At 38.4% G+C, this 21,992-nt stretch overlaps 1 protein-coding gene across 1 annotated transcript; it reads left to right on the top strand.

Annotated features, from left to right (window-relative positions):
* The first annotated feature begins 567 nt into the window (after positions 1–567).
* LOC139137008 (uncharacterized) lies at positions 568–20,024 on the top strand. The gene is made up of 3 exons (XM_070704908.1): positions 568–681; positions 15,850–16,110; positions 17,065–20,024. Exons 2-3 carry the CDS (start codon positions 15,850–15,852, stop codon positions 17,107–17,109), a joined length of 306 nt encoding a protein of 101 aa, XP_070561009.1. The 5' UTR covers positions 568–681; the 3' UTR covers positions 17,110–20,024.
* The last annotated feature ends 1,968 nt before the right edge of the window (positions 20,025–21,992 follow it).

Here is a 21,992-nt window from a genome sequence, read left to right as displayed (position 1 = left end):
ATGTATGTATGTATGTATGTATGTATGTATGTATGTATGTATGTATGTATGTATGTATGCATGTATGCATGCATGCATGCATGCATCAACTCACCCAATAATCATGAAACGTTGTCAAATGCTGATTTTCTTCCGGTGACCGGCATAAGATCAATGTTTTAATACAATTTTAGACAATTTCCAGAGAGTGTGTTAAGTTTTGGCGCAAACATCCTGCCAATAAAGGTCAATGTTGCTCTGTGTATTGACGTCTTTCACCGGTACAGTAGTGGAAACTAATCAACACTCTGTCAACCCTCGTTCGGCTTCCTCTGAATTTGTAAAATCGATCACAATGGTCTACTTTTAATTCAATAATGCCCAGATATATCGGCATTTATGTTTTCTATCGTTTTAGCTGGCTATAAATCGAACCACTAAAACCGACTGTCGACATAAATCTATTGCATGAAAACCTGTTAAAACGCGCCAAGAGACTTCTCTACGCTTTTGGCCGTGAATTTCCCGCCGTCAACATTTGAGGAACGACTCGATGGCGCCAGGATAGGTTTGAATTGCGCGTGCGCAGAAAGAGACCAAACGCTTCAAAACAGCTCGCGCAGGGGTTTTCGTTTATTCGACACTGTTGGGATATTACCTTACACACTGCTCTGCCGTTTCACTGATCTTACAATAGACAAGGTGAGTACTATGAAGGCACTATAATTTACTTTGTTTGTTCGGTTTTTTTCTGGTACAGGTTGTCTGCAAAGCTCGTGGTGAGAATAGGAGACAGAGTTGCGTGTGATCCGTATCGAGTTTCTGAACGGTATATACTATTAGGCAAACATACTGCGCGATCCCAGAGCGGCCGTAAATTCTTTTCCTCACCAATGCGTGATGCGCGAAGCGAGCCGCGTTCGTGTTTACGGGTACAATTTCTATAGCAAGTTGAACATCTTGTGTACTGATTTCCACTAATGCTGTGATACAGTTGTGTTCATCAGGAAGTTGATAGTTTTCCTCTGAGTAGGCATTTTGGTAAAACTGTGCTCGAACAGGCGCATTATTGCACGTACGCTAGTCATTGCGAATCCACGAGTCAGATATGATTTTTTTTTGGTTCGAGACGGAAATGTCTTCGATATCGCTAGGAGTTGGAATGCCTTAACATTTGTCGCTTACGGTCGCTAGTGGACGTGTCATACCTTCCGTGTACGAGTGCAAATTGTTCGGAAAGCGGGAGTCTGAGTGTCGTCGTTTGTGTTTTTGACGGCTGCGATAAGCGAGTCGTTACTTATCGACAGAGTTCTGGCTTTTTATCGGGCATTGGACAATTTTCATATATTTAAAAGTAGTCTCTTCTTATCGACGGTTTATCTTTAGATAGTTTATCATCGCATACTATGACATCCCTTCTGTTCGGAGATACTAATACGTATTTTCAATGGTCTCGCAAACTACATAATGCCAGAAATACATAGGTGAGTGCTCGCGATGACACGCTGAGTGGGAAAGACATGTACTCGATATACTAGAAGACTATGTACGAATTGAATCGTAATTAGTTTTAAAATTCAACGAACAAAAAATCGAAGAGTTATTTTAAAATTTGACTCAATCAGTTTTTTTTTCATATGCTGTATGTTTTTACAGTTTAATTTTGCGAAATGTATGTATAGTTTTCATTTCATGAAGGGCAGTCGGCTTGGATTTGTTGCGGGTTGCCAATTTGCCATCGAGCGTAGTCACATGTTATATTGGTAATATTAAAGTGTCACGCGCATGTGACCAATATGACGTAGTCGTCAACAAACACATTATCAGAATGCGATAGCTATTTTTCTAGTGTTCTCTCCGATATTAATTCCAGCCCTTTCGGCTTAATTGGGCTTGAGAATATTTATTTTGCCCAAGTACACTCTCTACCGCGCCCAATGCAGGTTTTCAACTCCCAAGCGGCCCAATACCTATTATACAGAAACTCCAGACGATCGTAATTAAACACTCTCTAATTGACTTAATCTCTTTATAACTATCACAACAGAGTAATGGAGGTTGGCGTTCAAAACATTATTAACTGACTGTTTACTCTCTAAATATTAGAATTCATAGCATTTATTATAAATTTGCATGGCAATTACGGGGACCAGCTCAATATACTGAGAGCTTATAACTATTATGTAATACTATTAATTGACTCAGTGAATCACAATACTATTGATTTTAAGCAGTGTCAAATCTAACACTAATGTCATCAGATTCGTATCATTCGTATTCTCTCATACCAATTTTAATAGGGAAATACTTGTTTTTCCTTATTTCATCCGTCGATAAAAAGCGAGTGCAATTAAGCCTAGATATGCATCACCCCAAGTTTTTTTTTATTGATGCCAGTGGTTCTTTCGGCGGACGTATTGCGGTTTCCATGGAAACGATTCGTTCGGTCGTTATCAATTTTGTGAGTGCGTGCCGATTAGGACCTATTCCCCCACAGCCTGGGGGTCGACTCGGAACACCACACCGGCGGCCGGTCATCCGTAAACGCAATATCCTCCCTCTCCGTGCCGTTGTGGCAAGTCCCGTTTGATGTGTCCACGTCGCTGTCACTGAAAAACAAAACCATTGAGAATAGCCTCGATGCACACAGTAAATGGACTCTGAGGATGAAAGTGAGTGGTTGTCGGCATACAAAAGACTAGAGGACACCTTGATTTAGCTTATGACGTATGACGTGATGTCATCGATGTATCTGACAGCTACACTGGTTTAAAAATATGCCGTTTTCAATTTACTTTGCCTTGACAATCTAATGAGAAAGATGCCACCTACAAATTATCGCTATAGAACATTCCAAATGTCCCTCATAGCGATTTAAGGAAACGCCAAAAATACGAAAATCGTGGGAGAATTTGTAAAAAACATTTAGATCTGAAGATAATAAGAGTAACTTACGGCAGTACAGTAGGTGCAAGGTATTACCATATGTGATCGATTTTGCTTCTGAAGGACAATAAATGCCGTTTTAATGAACGTATGCATCTACGCACGCCCAGCGTCAGAATGTTTAACGTGGCTCATCTCAAATTTGCCATTGGGCAGATTATAAAGCCGAAGAAAATTTGTTGAAGGAGTTAACGAGAATGTATGGGTAAGCGCACGAACAGACGCGAAATAACAAAACAGGGTCGTAAAAGAAGAAATACGACGCGTGTATAGGTACTAGTAATTCGATAAAATTCGCTACATGAATTGGAAAATGTTCCGCACTTCGTAAAATTTTGACGTCACCTACTAATTCGAGTTATTACCTGGCGAGAGTAAATTTTCCTATCATTTGGCCAAACATCATGAATGTTATTGAAAGGCCTTCGACGATATTTCAGGAAATCAGTTTGGAGTTTTCGACAGCATCAAATGCAATCTTATTGTCCTACCATTTCATAGATAAGAATTTATAAACTGTCGTGTTTCGTGTTCAAAAGCATTTTAACAGAAGTGTACTAGAACGACTGGACTGTCAGAAACGTCTCACAGCTTTCCAATGTCCTTGCCGTTTGCCAGATAATGTTCCATCCGATACACATGTGCAGTGTACATAAGTAGTTAAAACGATTCGTCATTGTTTCATAGATAAAGAAAATAAGAGTTACTGGTACAATCGACGGCCATTAAATAAAAATTTGACGTCAATATTGTACGTGTAATCATATCTTCCCAACGAACGATTGTCGATTACAGTTACGACGTCCGGAAATTGAGGAAAGTAATTCATTACATACGTGTCATTAACTAATATATTAACTAATATATACATATTTCAAATATATATATATATATATATATATATATATATATATATATATATATATAAGTTAATGAACTTTATATATACATATATATTTAAGTTAATGAACTTTATATATATATATATAATATATATATATATATATATATATATATATATATATATATATATATACACACATGTATGTATCATTATATTTTAGTTAATGAAGTTAACATATATTTGTATGTGAGATGACAAGAACAGCAGTGAAGTTCATTCGGATATGCGCAAGATTCTCTGTTCAATATAGCCGAGGCTGAATGCAGTTGAGAGAGAGAGAGAGAGAGAGAGAGAGAGAGAGAGAGAGAGAGAGAGAGAGAGAGAGAGAGAGAGAGAGAGAGAGAGAGATGCTAGCAGAAACGGAGGGAGAAAGGCGTAACTGTCACGCGCAGACGAAGCTTGAGACAGAGCACATCTCCTCGCCTAATTTTAAGAAGCTTTGTAATGATTGCGTGGTCACGCAAAGGAAGGACTTCCTTTCTATATATTATAAAGACAATCAAAACATTGTCAAAGAATTCATTAATCCGTGAAACATCCGATTGCAATTAATAATTTTCGCGTCGGGAGTTCTCTTAACTGTCGTATAAAAATCAAGCAGATTAAAATTCACTGTAGTCGACACAATTAATCTTGGACCTAAACAAAGATATTTCATAATTGAAGGAAGTAAGCACACGCAAGCACGAATACTGTCATTAAGATATCAATCATGTCACCTTTTGATATTGCCTTTTGGGCATCTGTGTCAAAGACACGCACCCGAGGGTGCACCGGAAAGGTAAGGCCAGTGCGGGTGCTAGAGTAAGACCTTAAATGGACAGAGTGGTGGGCGTTGAGATGTCGGTCATGAATGAAATATTTCCTCTGAATACTAATAGCATAAGAATATCTCAAGACACAGGAAGACGTACCGACAGACACTAATGGTTAATGATCACCTGTTTGTTGACATTTAATAGTATTTTATTCAACTGGAGCACAATGAGACAGACTAATTAATAATTGAATTTTTGTCTCGAGCGAAATGAAATTGACAAAATCAGACGAAGATAGATTTCTGAAGGAATGAATCACGATTTTTATTTCGTTACAAGATTTTTAGTATGATAAGGTAGTAAACATACGCATGTTAATGCTTTCCTCCAGTTAACTATTTGTAAAATCATTCACTAAGATAAAAACTATGAAGTGATTTGAGAACTGAAGTCAGTTAGGTGCCCTATTGCTGAATGTTGCGATATTACAAATTACTCATAAAAACAAGTGTGTAACTTAAAAAGAAAAGCAGATGAGCTAACATTTGCATATCAAATAGACATTACTTCACCATCCAATTATCCCAAATTAGTTCAAATCGTGTTTACGTCAACCTCTGTCAGAGAATATTATAATACAACATATAAGAATGTCCAGTTTCCTTCTGGACAGGATCTACAAAATATTCGATATCATTCGATTGAAAGCTATATGTTTCTCGAAACAATGATGGGAATGGTTATCGCCAAGTGTCCGGATGAATGTATGAGAGAGAGAGAGAGAGAGAGAGAGAGAGAGAGAGAGAGAGAGAGAGAGACAGAGAGAGAGAGAGAGAGAGAGAGAGAGAGAGAGAGAGAGGGGCAGGAAGACTGATAGACAAGTACTTGAGTCAGCATTCAGGTAATTGATCAAACGAAAAAGTGAAACTGTTTACTGTATTATGAATCATCGACGCTCTGTCATGTCTGATATAAGCATTATTTGCACGTTCCGTACGTTGTCTCATGTCCACAATCCTTTTATATCTGAGTGGAAAATCCCTCTTCAAGGCGGTGGACACTGTCGAATGAAAATCACCCATGTAACTACTTCGGATTCGAAACACTGAGGATTTAACGGTGAAGGTAATGACAGAATCCAAGCCTAAGAATCTACATGCAATCTTCCTGAGTAAAACCGTGTTTAGATACTGTAGGTTAGGAAGAGCCTGTGGAAATTGCGACAGGTCAAATCGTCGCACAGCGAGGCCGTGCTGCAGTACCGGCGCATTCCTCGTTATATGAAGCTGTTAACAGTGGCCCCGTCTACCTCGTTCAAATTCAGCAGTTGTTCTAAGATGTTAAACTAGATACCTTTCTTGGAGTAAACTACTTGTGAACTAATTAATAACGCATCAGCGACTTAAACCCCGTTGCTAAAATGACGCGAAAATTCGAAGCACGGAGCAAATTTCCAAACACCTAAGAGGAGCAAGTGGCATGTTAAATACAGCCACATAGAAAGAAATGTCGTCTTTATATATATATATATATATATATATATTATATATATATATATATATATATATATATACATACAGATATAATTTCTTGTACTTGAAGTAATTTGTGGTTATATATATATATATATATATATATATATATATATATATATATATATATATATATATATATATATATATATATATATAACCACAAATTACTTCAAGTACAAAGTAATTATATCTGTCGCTGGAGTTTCATACATCTGACAATCTTCAGTCTGAAGATTTGCAAGATACATAGATACTCTTTCCTTTGCGTTTGAAGTAATTTATTATTTGTAACGCTCTGCTTTCAGCATCGAGCACTGTTATTTCCCATAAGGACAACTGTATACCATTATATATATATATATATATATATATATATATATATATATATATATATATATATATTACACACACACACGACTGCATCCAATATAAAACAATTACATATTATATTTAATTATAGTTATGATAGATAGATAGATAGATAGATAGATAGATAGATAGATAGATAGATAGATAGATAGATAGATAATTAGATAGATAGATAGATAGATAGATAGATAGATAGATAGATAGATAGATAGATAGATAGATAGATAGATAGATAGATAGATAGATGGATAGATAGGTGTAACTGTGTTTGATGTATATACCCAAGCTAGGTATAATGTTTCTTATTGAACGACACTAAGAGCACTTTGTTGTCAATGATACACTGCGATACGCATATTTCTGCACGTGGCATTTAAACAGAACTATCGCAATGAAGGGAAATCCGATAACTATCGATAACATTGATTTGTGAGTCGTTCAGGATAATCTCCGCGGAGACTTCCAGAGCTGGCACCGGATGTTTTATGCAAAATGACTGCATCCAATATAAATGCTAATCATCGCCACTTTCTCCACGAGCATTCAACGTCAGCTGGCCGACGTCATACCTACATTGTAGGCGGTGTTTCGTTGATTACAAGTTTTACGCTCATTTCGAATTCGTTCACTGTCAAAAACCTAGTCATGCACAAGGGAATTTGTATTCCGTGTTTTCCTATTTTCCAACGTGATATTGATCTCTTCGCCGACATTTGGCCATTAGGTGTGGCAATAAATTATATGAGTCATTATGAAGGTATGACCTGCGTGCATTTGATTCAAGCGAAATTTCGACAAACCGATATCTGTCGTCCTTGAAGTAGGAGATTCATGTCTAACTCTCTTATATGTGTTTATTTTCATTTGTTCGCGACGAAAACATGATATATTGAGTCTCCAAGTATTCTAGGCAAAATAGTTTTGCAGCGGTTTGCATTCGATAGCGTCGACACCATTCCCCAATGCTAACGTTACAGGTAATTTGTGGAACCATATCCATTGATTGCTATCCCCATCGGGTCGGCTGTTCTAGCGCACATTACAGCATCCCTCGCTATTTACCTTGGGCGGTGCTTTCACATGATTAAATGCTCGAATGACTCGCCGTCTCTGACGGCTGCAAGACGGTATTAACAGCGACCCCCGAGCGGAATTTCAACATCACATCGACCAGAAAATAACGTAGAAATTCACCAACATCTTCGTCGTTATATTCTAGAGCATACAGTGTAACTTAATTTGAGGGGACAATGCAGAGACAAAATGAGTCGATGACGTGACTGTTGTCTTCCCTTCAGATAACACTGAGAAAAGCCATTGTTAAACTTTAACTCTGTGTTTTAAGAAGTTATAAAATGTATGCCCTGCAGATAATAAAAAATACAGTACAAGCTGGTACAAAGTCTTTGTTTCTGCCGATCTTTCGAAAGTTCGTTGCGTAGTCAATGTCCTCTGAAAACGAAAACTCGAGGAGAATATTAAAAGTTCCGATGTCAGTGTCAGACGATGCAAAACTAGATAGTTCGCGTGTGTGAAGATTGACAACCACGTTACAGCAACAGCGCGTAGTCAGCAACCGACTGAACCTAACTGTAAGAAGTTCCAACATGTAATTTTTATTTTTTTCCGGGAACACGATGTGAAGTAATTTGGGAGAATAGGATATTGTAGTAATGTTGGATTAATCAGCAAATTTAAGCTCGTCTAATTTTCCTTTTTCGCAATTTACTTGTTTTTATGGGTAATTTGTAATATTACAACTTTCAGCTGTAGGGCACCTAGTACCTAACACGTTTGATAAATTTGAAGAATTAAACGATCCTATTTTCCTAGATTAGTTTCAATCGTGTTCGGGTTAGAGTTGACATAGTCTAGACAGTTGAGCAAATGTTGATGTGAATATCCAGGGAGTATAAATCCAAGTATTATATCAGAAAGTTGCGAGTTGCTTTTTATTTCCTCGTTACAAATGTGGTGTTTTTTATAAAGTTAAAATTCTGATATGCCATCACCTCAAGTAACACAAGTCAGTTAAAGGGCCGGTAGCTGTTCCTCTTGATGATTTTTCCCTAAACACGATTGGAACTAATTTAGGATAATTGGATTTTCATATTTTTCAAATTTCTCAAGCATGTTAGGTGCCATATAGCTGAATGTTGCAATATTGCAAATTAATCATAAAAACAAATGTGTAATATTACATTTGTAGATTGATCGACATTACTTCAGCATCCAATTATCCCAAAATTGTTCAAATCGTGTTCTTATTTCCATTTTGTATGCCAATTGCAAGTTCTTGTTGTACTCTTCAAAGTATATTGAAAGACGCGGTATTTAGATCGGCCAATCTTGTGTTGGTGTTTAATAGACAATATGTTTGTTGGCCTTCTAGACCCAGGGGACTGGCAATAAAAGATCGTGAAATGGCAATGCGCCTCGTGGATACAAATTTGGACTCTAAAACTTTTAAAATTCTTTTCTGAACTACCACTTGTGGGGATTCATTTTAAAGCTCTGGGTGTAAGAAAACTTTTCACCGGCTTAGTTTCTCGAGATTCGAAAATTTTATTTTTCTCCATAGAGTTAACACAGGGATGGCGGCCATTTTGAATTTTATATATCGGTAAATCTTGAGTTATTTGTTTCCCTAGTACCAAAATTTGCACGGCGACCCCTGATTTTTATTCTTGATTTTTAAAAGAGAACGGTTGAAAGATTCCTTGAGGAAATTTTGAGCAAAAGTCTTCCACTTTCGTTGCGCATACTACCTTGACACAACACTCTGTAAAAGTGATTATTAATTGTCTTCTGTCATGCATGCAGACCGGAAATCAAATTTGCGTTTATCAAGGCGGACATCCTGCCAAAATGTTGCAACTGTCGTTCGGGAAACAAAGCTGGTAAGGCATGTATCACATTGCGACTTTGAAAAAGACAGGAAATAAATACACGGCCTGAACGGCCTGAAACTGAGAAAGTCTGTACTCGAAATAAAATGAAAAATGAAAAATGAAAACGACAGTCAAACAGAAATGCCATTTAATATTTGTATTCGTACAAAAGATAGAGGGAAAAGACTTCGTCGCGTAAACTTTTCCTGTTCACATCAAAATGTGCCTAAGTTCTTAAGTCGTTGACGTGGGTATTCTGTGAATAGACTCTTTATCGGATGAAACGCGAAGACTTTGTAATGGGCTTTGCTCGAAACTGATTTCTATCTCACAAACGCATCAAGCAGAGTGCTTTAATATTGTCGCCGAGCGGCGGAATTGTCTCAACTCCTGTGAAATTTGATTAGATCGTCGTCGCGATGGAGTATCCCAGTAGCGACTCTTTTGTCCTCATTCCTGCTCACGTCCTGGAATTGAACAGGTTTTCCAAAACCGGATCGAGATTCAAAAGAATGCATGCGGTTTTTTCCTCCCCTAAGGAAACAAAACCCAGTCCACTCTGGCATATTCCGTTAATGGACTGCTTGTGGTGATCTTGTAGCCAGGAATACTCAACCAGGGTCTCGATACCTCCGAGGCTGCGAGACAACTCTGAGCGATTTCTAATCTCGTTGTCAGAGAAAAGATTTCAAACTGCATTGGCCGCAGTGCTGCAGCCCATTTCTTCCCATTCAGACTTTTTTCAATCACATCATCAATTCCCAAAGCAATGCGTTGTTTCCAAGTGGAAGGAGAACAGGTTTCACATGGTAGCTTCCACTTCTTTTGCTCAGCAATAAGTCTGACGTCATAGGATCTCTTGACTGTCAAGTGGCCCAGCCATGCGCCCTCAAGAGCCCACTCTTCCTCTCGGAGTGTCTGCCATTCAAGGTATAGATACTGAGAGTAGGTGTATTCAAAGATAGTCTATCTTCTCAAAGAGAAAGTATCTGCAAATTATCATATTTTCCAGAGCCTTTGTAATACTTCTGTTCCAGGTAACGCTCTGTCCACATAAGCACACATTAGGCAACCGCTGAATTCAAAAGTTCGAATAATCAAACGGGTTGACCGGCGAAGCCAATGTGATTGCACCGGTACCGTTCCTATAGTATTCAGTCAGTTTGTTCTTAATTTCCTTAAAGTGCAAAATCACGTTCCTGATGGTTATAACTACTTTAAATATTTGGATTAACTTTCTAAAGGTACCATCATATTCTTCTATTCAATCTACCATGTATTGTGTCCCTTAAGGTAGCATGCGCCTCGAAAGTGAAAGACTTAAACGTTTGCTCACACTTTCCTGAATGAAACTTTCAACCATTCTCTTTCAAAGTCAAGAATAAAAATCGGGGGTCACCGAGCAAATTTTGGTACTACAGAAACAAATAACCCAAGATTTACCGATATTTAAAATTCAAAATGGCCGCCATCCCTGTGCTAACTCTATGAGAAAAAAAATAAAATTTTCGAATTTTGAAAAACTAAACCGGTGAAAAGTTTTCTTACACCGAGAGCATAAAAATGAACCCCCACAAGTGGTATATCAGAAGAGAATTGTAAAAGTTTTGGAGTCCAAATGTCTGTCCCCGAGGCGCGATCTCCCTTAAACGTTTGTTAATTGTCCTAATTGTTGATAAGCAGTGTTACATGACAGTAATAAATTGCTTTTCTCGGAACTCTGACTGGTTTTGGTTCCTTGGAGACAAGTGTATGACCCTCAAGTTCACACCAACGCTTAAATAAACTGCCATGTGAATATGATTTTCCATTGTTTTAGCACCTTACGATCTGAAAGGTCGGTCTTTGATTTAAAGGTCGCCTGCAAATGATGCAGTTATTTGGGTTATAAAGGTATATTTAATAAAAATAATTTTGTCGTTAAAATGGATTAGCAAGTGGTGTAATTAAACAGCGTTGTGAAGTTTTTTCTCCTTTTCAAAACCAACGATCAGGGCTTATTAATTGATCAAATTTTTACCTCAGAAACTGATGTGAAGTATTTGATCAGGATGGTCATTCGACCTCTGTCATTGTGCAGTGCTGTCCATTTCATCACTCGGTGCATTCAATTCATCGGGTCGATTTGCGCACGGGATCGTTTTATGACGTTCGTAAGTCGTGGATACCGGGCCCAATTTTAAAACTGGAGCCGTGCCTCGCTACATAGCGATGAATCGCCACTAGTAAACAGACAGTTACGATGCGGACGATCGTAATTCCTCGTCAGGATTCGCGCAGAGATAGTATATGACATTTATAAGTTTTTTCTTCCGTGCTAAGTGTTTCACGTCGGACGAATGAATTGAAAATGAAAATATATTAGTTTGTGCAAACGTTGTTACAACTTTAAAGGGATACAGTCTTTGGAACTGCGCTCAAAAGTCGTATGGGACCCATACGACCAATGGCAGCACTGTATCCAAGGTACGATTATGATTGATGAAAGTTAAAACATGTCTGTCTTAATCTACATCGTATAATTTAAATGTTGGAGCTATGATGATGATGAGGTGCATCTAGACATCGTGCAAGAAGTACATCGCACAGGCGCAGTCCTGACGACTGCTTCCCTTTAACCGCCGACTTTTATACAGATTGATAAAAGTATCTTGGTCTGTGTCCAAGAATGTCAATGCATAGACAGCAGAGGGGGACTGTCCATGGTCAATGTGACAGTCAAATATCAACCTTGAACATGACAAGGCCATAATATCAATTTGTCGAAGGATATTAAATCACTTTCTATCGGCATTGCACTAAACGACCGATGCAGGAGTTTTGAGTGGGTGATCAATCCTTCCACCCCTTCTACTGTAAATGGTTTCGTCGACACCACTGAAAGCGATGGGTTAATCAAATCAAATCGTTGTGCGCGATAAATTTCATTAAAGGAAAGATTACCATTCGCAGTCAGCCAAAACATTCAACATTTTAATTTCCATGGGACTGATAGAGATGAGTCGTGGTTTGTATAGCTTTATCTTAAACAAAGATAACAAACTCAGAGTCTGTGCTTTCAAGAAAAAACATTGCAGACGAATAAACGATCTGTTTTACTGCCAGCAGGAAGAAGCGGATTCCGACCTGTTCGATGCCGAGTGCTTGATAACGCCCGGTCGATATGCGCGCGGGATCGAGACAAAATGCATCGAATCGAAATAATCCTTTGCGTAGACGAGGAAGGGGAAAATATAAGCCCCTATAATCTCAGTGCCGCCCAGAAAGTCAAAGCAATGCCCAAGGGTTACCTACTATGTCTTACAAATTAACAGTGACCCGGGTGACCTTTCCAGTTCTGCCTATGCACACTCTGCACCGTGACATTCATCAGCTCTGATATTCTCGGAGTAATGCTATATGAAGGCATGGAGTCATCAGTACACGGGCCGTGCTTTTTGCAGATTATTAGGTAGGGAAGTGCTGGTAGTCTACGATACGGGAAACATACAACATTCTGTCAAATGGGAGAAATTATTTTCGTGCTGTCCGTATGGCTTCGTTTTTTTGTACAAGAGAACACCAGGATGCAACATCGGGAGGAAAACAATTCGTTACATTGTTTTCATGATGTACAGTAACACACCTGGTCGATAAGTGAATTCAAAGAACGCGTCGCCACGGAACTGCGCAATCATACATACATACATACATACATACATACATACATACATACATACATACATACATACATACATACATACATACATAGCATTCATACATACATACATACATACATACATACATACATACATAGCATTCATACATACATACATACATACATACATACATACATACATACATACAGACAGACAGACAGACATACACAGACAGACAGACAGACAGACAGACAGACAGACAAGCAGGCAGGCAGGTAGACAGAAAGACAGACAGACAGACAGACAGCCAGACACAGGAGACGTACAGACGGACTAGTGTGTAGGTAAATAGACGAAACGTAGAGACAGAGACAATTGCATAATTTCTGATCGGTATTCTCAGGAAATGTAAAACGTGAATCGTGATGTGTTCATTACCAAGTAATTGCACATTGACTGTAAACAGCAAGAGCCTGAGGTCAAGGCTGTGAACTTCAAATTGGGATTCAAGAAGATCTTTCTTTTACTCATATGATTTTATGGGGCAGTGTCTATTTTATGTGACAATGTATTTTACGCAGTTTTTATGGCGATGACGTTAACGTGATATAAATGACCACCCAATCGCACTTTCGTCAATTTTGAAAGCGACATGAATAAGATAGACGTGTCAAAGGCGATGAAAAACTGTCAGTTGATGGATACTGACTGAACACGTGATTTTATTGGTGTTCTGTCCGTGCGATATGACCGCTGTTGTTCGTACGATAGACATTGCGAACACATCTAAATCCGTTGATTTCGATTTTTTATGCGTATAGTGTGAGGTATTCATTCTTTAAGCTCCAATGGCATGATTTCAACGATAACCCAAACAGTGAAACTGACAATTTTTACTCCGTTTGAAATGTATTTTTTCACTGATGTAGCCGCACAGGTTTTAGATGGGGCGATAGATAGCGACATGTCGTACCAGTGAATGGAAAACCAAATCTGATTACTGATGATCACCGGTGATCTTTTAGTAATTCGAGGTCGTATCTCGGCACCTAACCTTGTATTCTGACGAAGAAGGCAACCGCTGACCTTTTCTGGCGTCTCCGTGTTTCCCGCTATCATGTAAAACTGTTTTTAGCACGACGAGATTTTTCAAAACCCGCCACCCCCGTCCCTGCAGTGTAACGTTGCGGCGGATCCCAGGTGGGCTGGTTAAGTTGTAAAGCGCATTCGTCAGTGACCTGATTGAATGTCATTGACCAGAACGGTTTGAGGTAATCGTTCTTTCACGTCCCCGATGAGAAGTATACATGATATGAGCTGCTTGACATGTTTCTTGAATATCAAGTAAAGAGGTTTGCCTTTAACCCTTTGAGCGCCAACGTCAATTTTTCTCTCCTGTACAAAATCTATCCTGGTCAATTTTTCTCAGATTTTTGCCAAGGTATTGATAAAAAACTGTAGCCAATGAAATGTGATGTCCATTTAGCCCAAAATTATCAAAAAAATTCAGAAAAAAAATTTTAAAAATGGCAAAATGTGGCAGTAAAATTTTGCTTGGAAAAGTGACAGCACTCAAAGGGTAAATTTTCCTGCATGTTGGCCCACGCCCTGCCCACCACATTGAGAAGATTTTCGCGCGCTTCACTGCAGGAACAATGTAGAACTCAATCTTTCGAAAAACAGTTCATCGCTTCACTTCCAAGTCACATTTGAGTTCAAGCATATTTTTCATAAAGAAATAAAAAAACAACAACTATAACTCAAACGACCTTGTGATTGGCAAGAATTTTGAAATATACTGGAAGAGTGGTCGATAGAACACACATTTTAACCCCGCTCACGAACTGAACGATACAGACAATAATGACAAAATTTCTGGTATTTTACGTTTGCCCATTGTTTGTGTCAAGGCACTATGCGCCGTGAAACTCAAAGATTTAAACTTCTAGTATTGCTCAAACTTCCCTCAAAATCAACAATAAGGGGTCACCGTGCAAATTATGATACTGGAAAATATTGCCTCAAATTTACCGGACACTCGAAATTCAAAATGGCAGCCAACACTATAATGACTCTATTGCGAAAAATTACATTTTCGATCCTCACAAAAATGATACAATCATACACAACTTCATTAATTCCGTACTTCAAAATTAGCCCGCGCCAGTGATAGACCAGAAAAGTAATGTAAAATATTGACAGTCCTAATATGTGTCCTTTTAAAGGGAAACGGTCGTCGGAACTGCGCCTGTGCGAGATATTGTTTACAATGTATTTCGTGCACGATATCCAGATGCACCTCATCATCATAGCTGCAACATTTAAACTATACGATGTAGGTTATGACAGACATGTTTTAACTTTCATCAATCACCATGGTACCTTGGATACAGTGTTTACAGTGGTGGTATGGGTCCCATACGACCTTTGAGCGCAGTTCCGACGACTGTATCCCTTTAAAGAGATGCTATGACAAATTACAAACCTAAGCGTGCGGTATGACGAGGACTTTATGTGTGGCTGTAGTGGTAAATATCATTTTGTGATCATGGTTGACCTTGAAAGGGTATCTTGTGACGTATGTACAAATCAGTGTCACTCACCACAGTGTACACTAGGTCTGGGTGAAAGAAATGTGTCGGCCATGTTAACTTGTGTGACGTCAGTAGCTTTGCACAGTTTTGGCGGCGCACTCCTTTACTTGGTTGGCTAGCTGAATACCTTCAGTGATGCTATTAAAAAGGCTGTCGTCACAAGAAAATCATTTGTGTGACAATTACCGATGTCCTCCTCATAGTAGAGCTCACATCTCCCCATCTTCGCTTTCAGATGAGTAGCATGATTCCGTCAGTCGTATCTTCAGTCTATCATCGAAGATCGTCGTGGAAGACGACGTTAACGCCGACCATAGGACCCTTCAATGGCAAGAAGACCAGTCCCAAATCGCCGGCGGCGTCGCCGTCGCCAAGGAAGAAAGGTTACTGGTGCCGGTCGACGGAGAAAGACGCGGCAGAAAAGAAACGGTGCAGCGGCGATGAGAGCCCGAGGATTCGAAATGTGTACATCGGGGAACGATATAAGGAGAGCGAGGTGAGTTAACGGTGACGTGCCTTTAAAAAATGTAGTCTGTGATCATGCGTCAATAATTCGGAATATCAAAGAGAATGTAATGTGCTTGTCATAGTGGAATGTGTATTTATGCAGTAGATACACTTAATTTTTTAAATACATTAGTATATCCATTCATGCATACACATTCATATACCCATACACCCTTACATACATAGATACATACATAGACTACATAGATACATAGATACATAGATACATAGATAGATAGATACATACATACATACATACATACATACATACATACATACATACATACATACATACATACATACATACATGCATACATGCATACATACATACATACATACATACATACGGGCAAACATCATAAACCGCTAATAAATACTGTGTAATGTAGGATGTGGGTTTATTGTGTACCCGCACCCGTACCTAATCTCACAAATGTAACTCACTCTGAGCATGGGTATTTTAAGAAAAGTGACATGCGTCATATCGTCAGTTAAACTGCGGGATTTCACTTTACATCAGCAGCCTCCGATTACTTCCTCCGACGCGAATCCTTTTAAATGATCCGCCTCTCCAGATGACTCCTGTCTCCATGTCTCTTGCTCTCAGAGCTGTTTTCACTGACGTCATTCTTAAGTGAACTTACCCAAGGCTATGACGTCGAAGTCTGGAACATGTTTGTCGGCGATGGGAAACGACATGTGAAGAAATGTTCAAAATCTGACGTGTTCACCGAAGAATTGTACCCGAGTACATACTTACTTTCAGAGCACGTATTTTGCGTGAATCTTCCATTTTCTTATTTATTTCCTTGTTCTGTGTTAAAATACTCTGTAACATTTCCTTGGCTGTATAACGGTGATGAATCTGTGCGAGTGTGGAATTTTATTGTCGTTGAGGGCGACGAAAACGTTCATAAAATGTCATTTGGTTGCTTTATTGCAGATCAATGACGATTCAGACGACAATCAGCAGGACGAGAATTCATAACTTTCATCACGTGCTCGAGATTTTGTACATACTGCGCTACTCTGAATGGTCGATTATATGTTTGCTACATCTCAGGAACGCCGAGGTTAAAGTTCGGATCATCTCGACAGAACTTTTGGCGCCAAACTGCGAACTGTGTACGAACGCGCGCTCAGACGTAACTTGCTGCAGAATCACTGCAGTAGGAAATATCAAGTATACACTACGACCGGCGCACAGACGACCACTTCATGGGTGAATATATTCCTGTTGGAAAATAGAATTATCGAAAACCCTGGAAACGACATAGTTTTATCAAGCGTTTGTAGTTTTTTAAAACGTTTCAGTAGGGGAGAGACGGATGTATGAGCTTTACCGAAAACATGTTGAATTGACGATGACTTTTCATTAGGAAACGGGCAGTCAAAGTAAGTTTGAACACTGCATACAGTAGATGTCGGTGACTTACTTGCTTTCTGCTCTATTATATCTATAAATTGGTCAAACTATAGACTGGTGGCAGATCAATCTGACCTTTATTTTAAAAAAGCAGTAGTTTGACAATCTATAGATCTCGTTCCCTTGTCGGCGGGACTGACCTAAACGGGGCGATACTGAGGTGTTCTGGGCCAATGCAAAGCAGCAGTGCAATCCAACACCATCTTAGGGGTTATATTTGTTGTTTTCGCCTATTTAGGAACTCTCAGACAAGTACTGATATCAACTAGAAGGAATAATTGGCCTAGTGTACTTCAGGTATGCCATCGAAGGGTCAGATAGCATTAGGCCGAGACAAATATGTATGTTGCCGGCAATCCAACTTACCCTATTACTTTTCAGTGATCCTGACCCTAACCTTCTTTTTGGCGCATTCACAAAAATTACTCGTGAATTTATCTTAATTCTATTGTTTAGGGCTTATAACGAGCAAAACAGACACTAAAATGCACAATAAACAGCAAATGTGTCCGTCGACCAACCCTAGTTTTGAGCTATGTTACGGGCAACACGCATATTTTCCTTATTGTGGCCTAAACTCGAAAGCCATTCCAGTGCGATAAATCTTGACAGTATTATAAATGACCAATTCTATATGTTGTTATGAAAGCAAAATGAGCTGGTTGCTTGCAGTTAAATGTGTTAATTTATGCATAGACTTATGTATTTATTTTGCCATATATGGTAGTGTGAGTCTCAGAAGTGACAAACGTAGCCTTTCGCGCAGACGCTGTGGAAACTTTACATTCACCTTCTATCAAAATTAAGAGTCAAAATCAGAGGTCACCCGGCAAATTTTGGTACTGTACTAGAGAAACAATTTATCTGAACTTTATCAACATTTTAAATTCAAAATGGCTGATATCCTTTAATCCTGGTGCAAATTCTATGAGGTGAAATAGAATTTTCAATTTTCAGAAAATACAAGATGGTTTACTCTTCATTCACTTCAAAAGCTTCAAAACAAGTCCACACAAGCGGTAAACCAGAAAAATATCGTTAAAATTTGAGGATCTGAATATCTGCCCCAAGAGGCGAATTCGTCCTTCATGTACCATGAGAAAATATGTGGATAAGCTAATTTTGCATGGCAATGTTTACCTTCTCTATTTTCTAATGAACATCAGTATAATGATGACATCAGACAACCATTAAAACAGTGTTTGGAAATGCTAAAATTTCTAGCGACAAGAGCATGCCACGAAGCTGTACTCGTGCGACAGCGGTCACGTGTTCGAAGAACATTTTGCAAAATTTTTGGCGCCAAGCAAATTTTCTGTACTTTTGTAACTTTTTTGTAGAAAAAGCGAATCATGTCTTCGTGTCGGGTTGTCGCATCGATTACTATCCGCCCTGCATGCTTTTTTAGATTTAAAATGCTATCAACGGCTTCGAAATATTCTCGTTCATAATTTACTCCACGGCTACGCAAAAATCCAGGTGTCGTCCAGACCAGCTGTTGCCGTACCGGACGAGAGGTTTGAGACGATGCAGAAATATTGGATCTGTGCCAAAGAGGGCCTTGATGCCCAGTGGGATGTATCTAAAGTAATGCCGGATCACAAAAATGACGCCCATCCGTGATTACTGGCATCGAAGGACATCAGGCAAAAGGCCGTACGACCTCCACCTGTTCAAAAACGAATTGTTTGTTCTGTTATCTATCGTCATCGACCAAAACATCGCCAATCACAAGAGATGATCTGCAAAACGACATTTTGTTCATGATCACTTGCGCGGGACGAATAGACAATCGATGCATAAGTTTACTAAGATGTGTTTTGTGAAATAATGACAGACCCACCTTCCACTCTTCCATCGACCGTGGCTCGTAATTCAATTTTTAAGTATCAAACAAGAGTTTCTTTAGCTCAAATGATGAGTTGCCTGCTATATTTTTTCAAATCTCAAATTTTACAAAATATTTTGCCCAATTTCTCATGTTACGGAATTTGCTGGGATATATTGGAAAACGAAATCGTTTCGGGGGGAAAAAGGGGGTCTGAAATTTCCAAGGTGCATCTTATACGACTTTGCTTCGGTCAGTGTCGACGAGCGACACGAACTCGTCGTCTGCTCATGCTTTTAGGAGTCAAGCAGTCTTTGAAGTGTACACATGTTTGTGTGTTCGTTTGTTGTTTTCGTGTGTGATGTGTAATGGCTACAAAGAGCTGGTCTCTTTAATTTAACGCCTGTTTCAAGTTACATGTGATGTGTATCGTAATTTTAATGTTACTTCCACTTGCATTGTACATTTGAAATATTTAAGTGAAAAGTTTCACATAAGCATTATTATGTGAAGATCAAATCGAATTCATATTCTGATGTAAGTTTTACTAGATTTTTTCTGAAGTACTCGAATGTATTTAGGAAAATATATGATGACGACTTCTTCAGGTTCTTTTTGCTAATAAATACAGTATTACTTACCTTACCAACTCTGACGTGTCTGCGTGAATTTTCACCTTTAGTCCTTGAACGAGGCTGTAGATTTAAAAAATACATGTCCCCGGGCCAGTCTGCGTGAAGTTTTGAATATTCCGGCCAGATTAAAATGTGAATGCAATATTGGCAGTGGAATTATTTCTTGTTCAGGTTTATTTAATTGACACCTTCATGTATAAACTCCCTTTGTCAATGTTGCGTTTCAAGGTATCGAATCATGGTTCAATCACAGTCCCTCAACTGACCGTAGTTTAATGCGATGACTGCATATTTAGCGCAAAAAGAGCTTTTATGACACCCTGCATCCTCTCCAATGCCAGTGTAGACAAAAAAATGGCAGTAGATGTCTCAATCTTATTTACTTACTTACTTTATTGCCAAATTTCAAGTGTACAAATGAACAAATATACAAGTCTCATTAAGCAATTGTCAAGGGAAAGGGCAATCTTGGGGTCAGAAATAGTAGCTTAGCGCTAATCGAGCCTGGCCCTATTCTTCATTAAATTTACATTGCAATATTATCTTAAATGGTTAATTATGTCAACCGTTAGTCAAAAATCTATAATTTTAGTGAAAATAATAAATAAATGAATAAATATACACAGATCTTCGTATCATCAAAGAGATGCTGTCTTAATGATTTTATAAATAAATATCTTAGTATGTGGTAGGTTGTTCCAGACTTTAGCACCCATATATGAGATTGCAAACTGTCCTGCTGTTGTACGTACTTTCGGTAAAGGAAAGTTTTGACCTTGTTTTTAAATCGAATGTCATAGCAATAATCAGCTAGTCTGAGGTAGTCATTCAAATTATGTGGTATATTTTGATGATGCACATTAAACATGAACTTCTAAGAAGTATTTTATGAAGTTCAAAGACATCCGGTATACCTAGTCTGAAGAATAAAGGTGAAGTAATCTCTCGAAATCTACAAAACGTAATTATTCGTACCAGCATTATTTGGGTGAGAAAAATATGTAAGTAAGATGGATATGTACTTCCCTACCTCTCCAGACCATACATAATATTCGGTTCAATAAAATCTTTGCAGAACAGCACTGAAATTTGCTGTGGTACATAATTTCGTAGCTTAAATAAATGATTCCTATTTTTTTTGAAACTATTATTTATCTCACTAATGTGAAATTTCATTGTCAGATAGTTATCAAAAACAATCCCAACAAAAAGATGCTTGTGGAACTTCGCCTATGATATCCTTTACAGATAAATTACCTTGTAATGATACAGAGTTACGATTGCTGTAAAAAAGCACATACTTTGTTTCACTAAAGTTAACTGTCAGCTTATTAGTATCAGACCAGTGTACAACGTCTTGTGAATGTACATCCACAATACTAGAAAGATTTACAGTGCGTGTTTCACGGGAAAGTATAGAAAAGGTTGGAATCGTCGGCAAAAAACCTAAAGTCAAAAAATTTTGAAGAATTAGGAAGATCAAATGTGCACCAAAAAAGTGTAAGGCTAAGTACAGAGCCCCGGGGTACTCCATAAGCGATTGATAAATGTTGAGACAAGTCTGTGACCTATTATTTAAGCAGTCTGTAAACCAATGTAGTGGAATTCCCCTAACACCATAATGTTGAAGTTTTGAGAGAAGAATAGAATGATCTATGGTATCAAATGCCTTGGCGAAATCAATGAAAATCCCAATGTTATAATTCCTTTGGTCGACTTGTTCGAGTAAATTATCCGTTAAATTAATAAGAGAAAGTTAGGCGTTGTATTTTTCTCAGAAACCATACTGATGCTTAGAAAAACCCAAGTTTATTCAAATAGGCAACCAATAGGTTCACAGTTTTTTTGAGAATTTTACTTATTAGCGGTAATACAGACATTGGGCCATTGTTTCCTGGCATGCCACGCGAGAAAAGCAGGAGATAGAAACCACTCTTGCTAATTTTAGTGCACCGGGAAACTCAATATTTAAGAGAAAAATT

This window comes from Ptychodera flava, chromosome 7 (genome assembly GCF_041260155.1).
Source record: "Ptychodera flava strain L36383 chromosome 7, AS_Pfla_20210202, whole genome shotgun sequence".
NCBI lineage: Eukaryota > Metazoa > Hemichordata > Enteropneusta > Ptychoderidae > Ptychodera > Ptychodera flava.
The sequence above is the reverse complement of the archived record's forward strand: the minus strand, read 5'-3'. Positions and strand labels throughout refer to the sequence as shown.

Bases quoted from the DNA above. Each gene is read 5' to 3' on its own strand.
- LOC139137008 (XM_070704908.1), top strand. From the start codon at position 15,850: ATGAGTAGCATGATTCCGTCAGTCGTATCTTCAGTCTATCATCGAAGA. The intron at 16,111-17,064 runs GTGAGTTAACGG...GCTTTATTGCAG, and splicing joins AACGATATAAGGAGAGCGAG to ATCAATGACGATTCAGACGA.